The 12,997-nt window shown below is 51.2% G+C and overlaps 1 protein-coding gene across 1 annotated transcript in view; it reads left to right on the forward strand.

Moving 5' to 3' along the window:
- The window catches only part of DMBT1 (deleted in malignant brain tumors 1), a 75,158-nt gene that overhangs the window by 23,459 nt on the left and 38,702 nt on the right, over positions 1-12,997 (forward strand). The window contains 8 exon segments of the mRNA XM_025395559.1: positions 1,584-1,907; positions 3,001-3,030; positions 5,094-5,450; positions 6,778-6,807; positions 7,719-7,757; positions 8,520-8,843; positions 11,284-11,660; positions 11,896-11,911. Of these exon segments, the coding sequence (XP_025251344.1) occupies positions 1,584-1,907; positions 3,001-3,030; positions 5,094-5,450; positions 6,778-6,807; positions 7,719-7,757; positions 8,520-8,843; positions 11,284-11,660; positions 11,896-11,911 (1,497 nt within the window).

The raw sequence follows: 12,997 nt of genomic DNA on the forward strand, positions 1-12,997 counted from the left end.
GATTTGGCTGATCTGCCTGTCACACAGGATTGCAGATAGGACTTACTCGGAGTTGCTCTTATCAGGAACTCCAGTGTCAGGTGGGAGTCACATTTCTTCTAGATATAGAGACCTCATGTGGAAGCCCAGTGGAGAGCTCAGACAGAAGCTGAGTGCTGTGGCTGCAGTGGGTTAAGGGTAACTCTCAGGTCACTTCCTCTCCAAGCCCCAGTTCTTGTAGGTCAGTTCTTGTAGGTGCACTGGACAAATTCCAGGGCTCTGGAGCAATTCAAAAACAGAGATTCCAAGCCAGTATCTTACTTAAAGGGGAATATTAGAAGCATTTCCACTAGTGTGAAAAACAAGGCAAGTATGCCCTCCATCCCCACTGCTGTTCAATGTCATACTGGAGGTAGTAGCCAATGCAATTAGAGAAGAGAAATCAATTAGAGGCATAATAATGAGAAAAGTTATTTTTGCATCCCTCTCCTGGAGTTCTGTATAGGTTACATGTAGACATATCAGAATCAGAGTGAGTATGTTGGTACAGAAATATTTCCTCCACAAGCAGCCCTTTAGAATTGAAGAACTCAGTGCCAGACAGGTTTCTTGACTTTCCCAAAGTTACACAGCAAGACAATATCCAGATCAGGAGTGATGGCTTCTCAGCAGATCCTAGTTTACTTTCAGCCCATGAGTGTCCTCAGAGGAGATCTAATCTTATATTTTGTTTTTTTTTTTTTTTGATTTTGTTTTTCATCTTCTACAATTGGCAAATGCAGAGACTACCACCACAAATACCGAGTCTACTGTTGTGACAGATAATCAGTAATTTTGAGTCTGTTTCTGTTATGTCATGATGCCAACTATATCCATGGGCTTTACTGTTATTCAGGAAAAGTTTTAGGGAATGGGATGGGAGGGAATGTTGTGAGTACACAGTGATCTGGATCCCAGAGGTCAGCTAGAGTGAAGCTTCCTTCATTGCCCATGCTCCTGGGAGTAGGGAGAAATCAGTCAGAATGTGGCATCTCCAAGAGCCTGTGTGCTTTGGAAGCAGAGACCAGTGGGATCAGTCTCCAGTTCAGAGTGACAACCCAGCTCCCCCATCTCCACAGCTCTGTGCTGACCCCAGCCATCCTGGCCCTGAGGAAGGCTATAAGGCCAGGAAGATCACATGCAAAATGTGCTCCAAGCCAACCTTAGAGCTACAGATACACATCAGAGCTCCTTCCAGGACATCCTGATGTCATCACGCTGCTCTTCAGTGTGGGATGTTATGTGTCCCCTGTCTGAGTGAATCAGGCAGAGCCCATGGTCTGCTTAGAGAAGGGTCTTGTGTATCTCTAGGCCCCTTCCAGGATGCAGATTAGGTGGAGTCTTTTATTCTCTTCCAGCAGAAGCTCTAAGACTTGGGTTTGGGCCAAGCAGTCACTGTCCTCTTCCCCATGAAGAACTCTAACCTTAATGCATGTTAGAGCCCAGCCTAGTTAGAGATTCTCTCAAAGATATTTGCCTATGGGAAAGACCCTGAATGCCCTGCAGGCCCTGAGACCTTGTCTCTCAGTAGGAGTGTACAAGAGAAATTCTGTGCCTTCCTCTAGGATCTGATTATGATTTGGCCCTGAGACTGGTGAATGGAGATGGCAGGTGTCAGGGCCGGGTGGAGGTCCTGTATCAAGGCTCCTGGGGCACAGTGTGTGATGATAGCTGGGACACCAATGATGCCAACGTGGTCTGCAGGCAGCTGGGTTGTGGCTGGGCCATGTCAGCTCCAGGAAATGCCTGGTTTGGCCAGGGCTCAGGACCCATTGTCCTGGATGACGTGCGCTGCTCAGGGTACGAGTCCTACCTGTGGAGCTGCCCCCACAATGGCTGGCTCTCCCATAACTGTGGCCATAGTGAAGATGCTGGTGTTATCTGCTCAGGTAGACATCAAAGATCTCTGGAGGGTCAGGTGTGGTGGCTCACAACTGTAATCCCAGCACTTTGGGAGGATGAGGCAGGCAGATTGCTTGAGCTCAGGTGTTCAAGACCAGTTCTGGGCAAGATGGCAAACCCTGTCTATTAAAAAAAGAAAATCACTTGGGCCCATTCTGGGGACAGACTGTATTCAGAGAATATAGTGACAAACAGGTTTCTCACTCCAGGGCCCCCGCCCAAGACTTTCCTGGTTATCTGGTGGCTCTGGAGTTTAGTTGGGGCAACTGGCCTGTGGGTACAATGCCATGGTCAGCACGGATCCCCAAGCTGCAAGCAGTGCCCCAACATTGGTTTGGGGGTGACTGAGGCACCGGTGTTCAGACACAGGGTCCAGCATGCTGACATCGGAAATAACGAGCTTTTTACTCTGCTCTAGGAACGTCCGCATAACTCATAGCCCTGTTTTCCCCGATGCTCCTTCTCAGGGATGGCATGTTTCAGGGACCTGGTTGGTGAAACCTCCCCTCCCCTTGAACACCGTATTACCTTGAGTGCTGTCAGCCACTGACCCAGAGGGAAGGATGCATTTGTAAATAGTTCACTTGTGATTGCTGTGAAGAGAGGCAGGGAAGTGGGGTAAGGGTGGGAGGATGTCAGTGAGTCACAAATGGTGGGCTCACATGCGAGCTCAGCGTGGGGAGCAGGGGGACCTCCCAGAGGATCACCAAGAATCCATGTCAAACCTCAGACTCATTGCCGCTCAAGGGTGGAGAGTTAGGGTCTTCATCCACTCACTGCTTAGGGTGGCTGTTTGCTGCTCCCTGGGTGTTGATACTGAGGTTGTTGTGGCCAGTCCCAGGCACCAAAGTGACCTTCATATCCCTGGAGAGTGAGCTGCACGCACAGAGACGGAGGCAATGCCGGGGGCTGTGGGTTCCCTGAGGGACTGAGGGCTTCACGGTGGGCACTGGCAGGGCCCACTTGGTGGACATGTGATGGGCATCAGCTGAGGGTGTGGCTACCCCAAGTCACTTCAACCTTAACTCTAGTTGGAGTCACTGAGTGTTTGGTGTCTAATGTTGCTATTTTTTCTCATAGCTGCCCAGCCTCAGTCGACGCTCAGGCCAGGTGAGTCCCCAGAATCCTTCCTCGGGATACCCCTTCTCTTTCTGCTTGGTTACCCCTTCCCCAATCCACAGAGCCTTCCTGCTTCTCTGCAGATACTCTTGGGCATGTTATTTTCACCCCAGCTCTATAACTGAGACCCTAGCATGGTGCTTCTTAAGCACACGTAGGATTCAGCTTCTGCCTTCTCTTCAATCCATCTCAGCTTTCATCATATAGTTCCATGCTGTCCCAATGGAAAACCCTTATAGGTTCAGAAAGAAGCCACCTGTTTAATGAGCTTTGGCCCCTTTATGTTCTGGGCTGACATAACCTTTCTGAGAATTGAGGGTGAGACCCTCTAATGTTCTGTTGAAGGCAAGGTCAGTATAGGCCTGATACCTGCATCTCTCACTACTTGAAAGACCCTTGAAAGACCCCCAAATTCTGCAGGGCCATGTCTGCATTCAGAAGAGGCAGAGGCCATGCTCAGGTGAGAGAGAGGCTAAGAAATGTTTCTGGTGCCTTCACTTACCAGGAAACCTGATATCCCCCGGGTGGGCCCGCTAGTCCCCCGAATATCTTAGCTGCAAGCGTCAAGACTTGGCAGTGGTGTCAGATGAGTCAGACAGTCCATGTGTCAGTGGATGGTGGGAGATTGAGGTGGCGAAGGTTTCCTAATTGAGAAGAGGTCATCCCTGTCTCAGAGAGAGATGGAAGGGCCTGCATGGTGTCCTTTGTCCCTGAATGAGTTCTGTGGGCAGGAGACCTGGGCAGACACATGGGGAGCAAGTGGCTGGACCTGGGAGTGCAATTGTTTTCACAACCGGGTCCTAGGAAATGCCCGGTTTGGCCAGGGCTCAGGACCCATTGTCCTGGATGACGTGTGCTGCCTGGTCCAGAGAACTGCTTGTTTTTTACCTTTTTCCCTTCAAATCCAATTGTATCCTTTCTCTTTGTTGCTGTTTACAGACAGTTGGCCTGTCAGGACATCACCTGTACCCACAGAAGGTAAAGAATCCTCTCAACACTCCCTGGGGCTCACTTTCTACCTCTGCATACACTTCGGAGTTCATAGTTCACTTATGATTGCCATGAAGAGAGGTGGGGAAGTAGGCTAAGGGTGGGAGGATGGCAGCAGGTGATAAACAGTTGGCTCAACAGTGAGCTGGGCACTAGGAACAGGAGTAGGACCTCCCAGAAGATCATTAGGAATCATTAGGCTCACGATAGGATGAGGCTCAAGGTGGGCCCTTGCTTCTTCATGTTTCTGTGGGTTGGGTAGGGAGGAAGCTGGAGTCTCTGAAGACCCAGAACTAGATGTGATGTTGGAGAGTGGAGGGTGCTGGCGACCTGTCTCCTGTGGGATACTGTTCCAAGTGGTCAGGAAAGATCCTCATCTGTGTGCTCAGGACAAGCCTTGGGGGTCTCCCTAATCCTACGGGGACCTCATCCCTGCCATCTCTGGTACTTTCCCAGTCAGCCAGACAGGACCATGCTCCTGAATAAGGGAGGGGTCTGGGCCTGCCATCTGCAGCTGAGAAGCTCCATCCTCTGTGTACCCAACTAGATAGTGGGATATCCAGTCCTATCACCTCCACTGGGGTCACAGGTGCTTCCCCAGAAGTTGAGCATCCATAGACCTGGGCAGAGTAGGCTGTCAGTGCTACTTTCACTATAATTAAGCCTAATCTCTGGCTTCATTATGCAAAGGTGACTGCCTGCCTGGGTGACTTAGTTCATTAGGAAATGCCCTGAGTGTGGAACTTGCCCTAGATTGTTAGGGGTCTAGGCCTGCCATTTGTAGCTGTGTAGCTCCATCCTGTCTGCCCCCAGAGAGGGGAGTGGGGTGTCCATTCCTGGCCCCTCCTCTGGGATGTCATACATGCTTACCCATAACTTGAGCTTTTATAGACTTGAGTAGAATAGGGCATCACTTTTTCCACTATGACAAAGCTTAACCTCTGGGTATGGTAATCTTCAGTCGTGACTGCGTGTCCTGGTGACGTTGGCATTTGTATTCAAACTTGACTACTTTGCCTACTGCTCTGAGTGTTGTACATGCCTTATCCTTGACCTCATCATAGAGATGGATGAAGGGTTCTTGTGTTCCCCTGTAGGATCTGAATCCAGTTTGGCCCTGAGGCTGGTGAATGGAGGTAACAGGTGTCAGGGCCGAGTGGAGGTCCTATACCGAGGCTCCTGGGGCACCGTGTGTGATGACTCCTGGGACACCAGTGACGCCAATGTGGTCTGCAGGCAGCTGGGCTGTGGCTGGGCCACGTCAGCCCCAGGAAATGCCCGGTTTGGCCAGGGCTCAGGACCCATTGTCCTGGATGACGTGCGCTGCTCAGGACATGAGTCCTATCTGTGGAGCTGCCCCCACAATGGCTGGCTCTCCCACAACTGTCAGCACAGTGAAGACGCTGGTGTCATCTGCTCAGGTGGGTCTCCAAGACCTTGGGCTCCCTCTCTTGGAGTAGATTTTGCTCAAGAAGCAAGATCTCATGATGCTCTGATCTCCTCACTCAGAGCTTTTTCAACCTTTCCTATATTTCTAATATCTCCTTAGCTCTCTGCTAGGAAACAGCATGAGTGTTCATTGCCAGGTTTTGAGGAGGTCAGGCAGGACAATAGCCAAAGTGAAATAAGGGTCACACCTTTGTTCACCGAAGCAGCACAAGCAGAGGGAGAAGACGAAAGCGCCAGGTCTTTGCCTTTTAGTGTGGCTGGAAAGCAATAGCTTGGGCCGGTTTGTTCAGCTCAGCTTCTGCTGAGGGCCTCGGGCTACTTGTACTCCTGGCAGAAGAGGATGGGGAACTGGCCTGAGCAGAGGTCACATGGTGAGGGAGGAAGCAAGAGAGGGCAAGAGGGAAGGCCCAGGCTCTTTTCAACCACCAGCTCTTGCTAGGAACTAAGAGAAGAACTCATCCCTCACCAGGAGGGCAGTAAGTTATTCATGAAGGTTGGGTCTCCATGACCCAGACATGGTGCATCAGGCCTCAACTCTAAACTTGGGGATCCAATTGCAATATGACAGTTGGAAGTGACAAGCCTCCAAAGTATAGCACCCTGGCTCTCCAGGATTCCAACTTTCCCCTACTGAAAGATTTTGCATAAGGGTTATGTGGATGAAGCACATATAGGGGATGGGGGAGGGACTGTCTCACTGGAAGGAGCCCAGAACCAAAGGCTCCTGCTAGGAACTGCGGTCTTCTGCTTAGGCCCAATAAGGTGGTGTCTTAATAGACACAAGGCTAGGAGTGCAGATCTGTGTCTGTCTGTGTCTGGTCTGGGATTTGGGCACTGTGAGTCCTTGACCACAACTCCCTCCAGAGCACTGCAGTGTTGTGCCTGTGCACCAGTCTGGTGTGGAGTGTGCAGTTCCCATGAGGTCTGCTAGGCAAAGCCTTATTGTGAATGCTTGTGGGCTGGGCTGGAAGATCACAGGCAGGACTTTGGCTGGAGTGGCCTCCTCACATTTTTTGACTCAGGGACTGCTAAGATGTGCAAGGGAGAGTGTTGGTTTTGTGTCAACCTGATTACTATTGGCAGACACAAAGTTAATCACTTTGGAGTTGGCAATAGTGGACAGGATCTGCCTAGACACCTTCCAAGGAGCATCTCTGTGGGGATGTGCATGGCAATACCCCTCCCTCTGTGATGGAGACCTAGGGTGGACTGAAGGCATGACCTGTTTAGTTCCTTCCACCTTTGTTCTGGTTTTGCCAGCTTCGTAGTGCATCTGATCTGACCTCCTCTTTCTCACAGCTGCCCAGTCCTGGTCGACGCCCAAGCCAGGTGATTCCCCAGTGTCCTTCCTTGGGATGTCCCTCTTCTTTCTGCACAATTATCCCTTTCTGCACTCCACAGAGCCCTCATTCTTCTCAGAGTGGATACTTCAGGGCATATGATTTTCCCTTGCTCTGTAACTGAGACCCCAGCATGGCACTTCTAAACCAGACCTAGGGTTCAGGAGGCTTCTGTCTTCTGTTCCATTTATCTCAGCTTTCGTGAAGCAGTTTCATATTGTCCCAATGACCAACCCTTAGAGGTTTAGAAAGTGGCCTCATATTTAATTAGCTTTGGTCCTTTTCTATTCAGAGCTGATATGACCTTCCTGAGAATTGAGTGATTGCCAAAGTCTCCTGGGAAGCCAATATCAGTCAATAAACATGACTTCTGCCATGGGCAAGCAATGTCAGTGCAGGCCTAATACCTCCATTCCTCACTCCTTCAAACACCTCAGATTCTGCAGGGCCACATCTGCATCCAGAAGAGGCATAGGCCATGCTCGGGCAGGGAGAGGGATAATAAATATTTCTGGCAATTCCACGTACCAGGAAACTTGATACCCCTTGGTTAGCTCCTTGGTTCCCCTAACATTTTAGCTCGAACTAGTAGAGTCTCAGCAATGGTGTCAAATATGCCTGTTAGTCCATGTGTCAGTGCATGGAACAGGCTAACCCTTTGTGACTGAGAAGAGGACATCCCACACTTCAGAGATAGGAGGGATCGAACTAGTCTTCCGTCAGGCCTATGTCCCTTGCCGAGCTTGCTGAGCTGAAGACTTGGGCAGACACGTAGGGAACAAGTGGTAGGAACCAGAAGTGGGATAGTTTTCATGCTGCTTGCCTTGTCCGGAGACGTTTCCTTTTGGGGCTTTTCACCCTCAGGTTTAACTCTAGCCTTGTCTTTGTTGCAATTTATAGACGCGTTGCCAACCACCACCTTACCGGCATCGACAGTAGGTAAATAGTCCTCTCACTCCTCCCTAGGGCTCGTTCTCTACCTCTGGACAAATGTTTTGTCTGAAAATGATAGGATGAGGGTGAAGGAGGGCCCGTCTCTTTTTCATGTCCCTGCGGGTTGCGGGGGAGGAAGGTAGAGTCTGTGGGGACCCAGCTCTGGGTCTGATGTTGGAGGCTGGAGGTTGCTGGTGACTTGTCTCCTGTGGAATCCTGTTCCAAATGGTCAGGAAAGATCCTCATCCAGGTGCTGAGGAAAAGCCCTGGAGGATTCCCTAATCCTACTAAGACCTCATTCCTGTCCCTCAGCCCATGCATTGCAGAGGTGTGAAAAGTCAGTGAAAGTGACTGTCCCCGCACCTGTCTGGCCAAGGCCTTGTCATACCTGTGAAATTTTCAGAAGCCAGAAAGGACCATAGAATTGCCACCAAGCTCCTGAGCATGGGGAGGGTCTCGCCTGCCAATTGTAGCTGTGTAGCTCTGTCCTGGGTGTGCCCAAGTTAGGGAATGGAGTATCCATTCCTTTTAACTCCAGTGGGATCACAGGTGCTTCCGCAAAACTTGAGCCTTCATAAACCCAGACAGAAAAGGGTGTCACTGCTCCTTCAACTTTGATGAAGCTGAATCTCTGGTTGCAGTCATATTCAAAGGTGACTGCCTGCTCAGGTGACTTTAGCCATTAGGATGTGCCTTGAGTGTGGAACATTCCTTAGATCCTTGACCTCCTGATAGGGATGGATGAAGGGTTCTTGTGTTCCCCTGTAGGACCTGAATCCAGTTTGGCCCTGAGGCTGGTGAATGGAGGTGACAGGTGTCAGGGCCGAGTGGAGGTCCTATACCAAGGCTCCTGGGGCACTGTGTGTGATGACAGCTGGGACACCAATGATGCCAGTGTGGTCTGCAGGCAGCTGGGCTGTGGCTGGGCCACATCAGCCCCAGGAAGTGCCCGGTTTGGCCAGGGCTCAGGACCCATTGTCCTGGATGACGTGCGCTGCTCAGGGAATGAGTCGTACCTGTGGAACTGCCCCCACAATGGCTGGCTCTCCCACAACTGTGGCCATCATGAAGACGCTGGTGTCATCTGCACAGGTGGGTCTCCAAGACTTTGGGTCTCCTCTCTTGGGGTAGATTTTGCTCAGGAAATGAGGTCTTAATATGTTCTAATCTCCTCACTCAGAGCTTTTTCAATATTTCCTATATTTCTGATACCTCCTTAGCTCTCTCCTAGGAAACTGCGTGAGTCTTTACCACATTGCCAGGTTTTGAGGAGGTCAGAGAGGACAATGGGCCAAAGTGAAATAAGGGTCACACCTTTGTTCACTGAGGCAGCACAAGCAGAGGGAGAAGACAAAAGCACCAGGTCTTTGCCTTTTAGTGTGGCTGGAAAGAAATAGCTGGGGCCAGGTTGTTCATGAAGATAGAGGTTGATTTGAGTCGTGGCTTTGCAGGCTGCATAGGAGCATGGTGCAGGCATCTGCTCAGCTTTTGCTGTGGGCCTCAGGCTGCTTGTACTCCTGGCAGAAGGGGATGGGGAGCTGGCTTGGGCAGAGGTCACATGGTGAGGGAGGAAGCAAGAGAGAGCAAGAGGGAGGGCCCAGACTCTTTTCAACCACCAGCTCTTGCTAGGAACTAAGAGAAGAACTCATCCCTGGCCAGGGAGGTCACTAAGTGATTCATGAAGTGTTGGCCTCTATGACCTAGACGTGGGACATAAGGCCTCACCTGTATACTTGGGGATCCAATCCCAACATGAGTCTTGGAGGGGACAAGCATCCAAACTATAGCATGCTGGCTATCCAGGGTTCTGCCTTTCCCCTACTGAAAGGTTTAGGTGAGGGTGAGGTGGATACAGCACATATAGGCATTGGTGGAGGGACAGTCTCACTGGGAGGAGCCCAGAAGCAAAGGCTCATGCTGGGAAGTGAGGGTCTTCTGCTGAGGACTAATAAGGAGGCATCAGACTGGAAGCACAAGGCTGGGAGTGCAGTTTCGTGACTGTCCATGACTGTCCATGTCTGGCCTGCTTGACTGCAATTCCCTCCAGAGCACTGCAGTGTCCTGCCTGTGCACCAGTCAGGTGTGGTGGTGGTGGGGTGGTGGCAATGTCCATGTGGCCTGCTGAGCAAAGCCTTGTTATGAATGCCTGTGGGCTGGGCTAGGAGATGACAGGCTGGATTTTTGCTGGAGTGCCTCTTCATACTTGCTGATGCAGGGACTACTAACATGTGCAAGGAAGAGGGTTGGTTTTGTGTCAACCTGATTGCTATGGGCAGACACAAAGTCCTTCAAACATCCCCAGATGCATCAGGGCCCCATCTACATCCAGAAAGGCAGAGGCCATGCTTGGGCAGGGAGAGAGATATTACATATTTCTGGTGCCTCCACTTGCTAAGAGACTTTATACTCCTTTCGGCAGCTCCCTGATCCTTCTAACACTTTAGCTCCAAAGGTCAGAGGCTCATCAATGGTGTCAGATATGCCCATTAGTCCATATGTCAGTGGATGGGGCAGGCAAACCCTTTGAACCTGAGAAGAGGATATCCCACACTTCAGAGGCTGGAGGGATCAGACTGGTCTGCAGTGAGGCCTGTGTCCCTTGCAGTGCTCACTGGGCTGAAGACTTGGGCAGACACATGGGGAGCAAGTGACAGGAACCAGAAATTGAGTAGTTTTCATGATGCTTGCCATGTCCGGAGACTTTTCCTTTTGGAGCTTTTCACCCTCAAGTTTAATTCTAGCCTCTGTCTTTATTGCAATTAAAGACGCGTTGCTGACCACCACCTTATCTGCATTGACAGTAGGTAAATAATCCTCTCAACCCTTCCTAGGGCTCACTCTCTACCTCTGGACAAATGTTTTTTTCTGGAAAGGACAGGATGAGGGTCAAGGTGGGCCCCTGTCTTTTTCATGTCCTTGTGTATTAGTGGGAGGAAGTTGGAGTCTCTGGGGAGCCAGTCCTGGTTCTGGTGTTGGAGGCTGGAGGGTGCTGGTGACCTGTCTCCCGTGGGATCCTCTTCCAAGTATGAGGAAAGATCCTCATCCAGGTGCTAAGGACAAGCCCTGGAGGACTCCCTACATCCTAATGGGACCTCGTTCCTGGCCCTCCGGCCATGCATTGCAGACCTGCAAGGGTGGGTGACAGTTCCTGTCCCTGCAGCTGTCTGGCCAAGGCCTTGCCATCCTTGGCAATTTGCCAGAAACCAGGGAGGACCACGTGGGTGCCACCTAACTCTTGAACATGGGGACAGCATGGGCCTGCCCTCTGGAGCTGTGACACTCCATCCTGTGTGTGCCCAGATTAGGGAGTAGGGCGCCTACTCCTGTCACCTCCACTGGGGTCACAGATGCTTCCCCAAAACTTGATCCTCCATAAACCCGGGCAGGATAACGTATCACCTCTCCTTCCACTGTGATGAAGCTGAACCTCTGGTTGCAGTCATACTCAATCGTGACTGCCTGCCCAGGTGACTTTGGCATTAGGAAGTGCCCTGAGTGTGGAATGTGCCTTCGATCCTTGACCTCCTGATAGGAATGGATGAAGAGTTCTTGTGTTCCCCTGTAGGACCTGAATCCAGTTTGGCCCTGAGGCTGGTGAATGGAGGTGACAGGTGTCAGGGCCGAGTGGAGGTCCTATACCGAGGATCCTGGGGCACCGTGTGTGATGACAGCTGGGACACCAATGATGCCAATGTGGTCTGCAGGCAGCTGGGCTGTGGCTGGGCCACATCAGCCCCAGGAAATGCCCGGTTTGGCCAGGGCTCAGGACCCATTGTCCTGGATGACGTGCGCTGCTCAGGCTACGAGTCCTACCTGTGGAACTGCCCCCACAATGGCTGGCTCTCCCACAACTGTGGCCATCATGAAGACGCTGGTGTCATCTGCTCAGGTGGGTCTCCAAGACTTTGGGTCTCCTCTCTTGGGGTAGATTTTGCTCAGGAAGCAAAGTCTTAATATGTTCCAATCTCCTCACTCAGAGCTTTTTCAACCTTTCCTGTATTTCTGATATCTACTTAGCTCTCTCCTAGAAAACTGCATGAGTCCTTGTCACATTGCCAGGTTTTGAGGATGTCAGAGAGGACAATGGGCCAAAGTGAAATAAGGGTCACACCTTTGTTCACCGAGGCAGCACAAGCAGAGGGAGAAGACGAAAGCACCAGGTCTTTGCCTTTTAGCGTGGCTGGAAAGGAATAGCTGGGGCCAGGTTGTTCATGAAGATAGAGGTTGATTTGGGTGGTGGCTTTGCAGGCTACATAGCAGCATGGTGCAGGCATCTGCTCAGTTTCTGCTGCGAGCCTCAGGCTGCTTTTACGCCTGGCAGAAGGGGATGGGGAGCTGGCTTGGGCAGAGGTCACATGGTGAGGGAGGAAGCAAGAGAGAGCAAGAGGGAGGGCCCAGACTCTTTTCAACCACCAGCTCTTGCTAGGAACTAAGAGAAGAACTCATCCCTGACCAGGGAGGACACTAAGTGATTCATGAAGGGTTGGCCTCCATGACCCAGACATGGGACATCAGGCCTCACCTGTACACTTGGGGATCCAATCCCAACATGAGTCTTGGATGGGACAAGCATCCAAAATATAGTACGCTGGCTCTCCAGGGTTCTGCCTTTCCCCTACTGAAAGGTTTAGGTGAGGGTGAGGTGGATACAGCACATATAGGCATTGGTGGAGGGACAGTCTCACTGGGAGGAGCCCAGAAGCAAAGGCTCATGCTGGGAAGGGAGGGTCTTCTGCCGAGGACCAATAAGGAGGCATCAGACTGGAAGCACAAGGCTGGAAATGCAGTTTCGTGACTGTCCATGTCTGGCCTGGGTTTTGGGGGTGTGAGTGCTTGACTATAATTCCCTCCAGAGCACTGCAGTGTCTTGCGTGTGCACGAGTCAGGTGTAGGTCAGACAGTGCCCATAAGGCCTGCTGAGCAAAGCCTTGTTATGAATGCCTGTGGGCTGGGCTAGGAGATGACAGGCTGGATTTTTGCTGGAGTGGCCGCTTCATACTTGCTGATGCAGGGACTACTAACACGTGCAAGGGTGAGGGTTGGTTTTGTGTCAACCTGATTGCTATGGGCAGACACAAAGTTCTTCAAACACCCCCAGATGCGTCAGGGCCCCATCTACATCCAGAAAGGCAGAGGCCATGCTTGGGCAGGGAGAGAGATATTACATATTTCTGGTGCCTCCACTTGCTAGGAGACTTTATACTCCTTTCGGCAGCTCCCTGATCCTTCTAACACTTTAGCTCCAA

Source organism: Theropithecus gelada, chromosome 9 (genome assembly GCF_003255815.1).
Source record: "Theropithecus gelada isolate Dixy chromosome 9, Tgel_1.0, whole genome shotgun sequence".
NCBI lineage: Eukaryota > Metazoa > Chordata > Mammalia > Primates > Cercopithecidae > Theropithecus > Theropithecus gelada.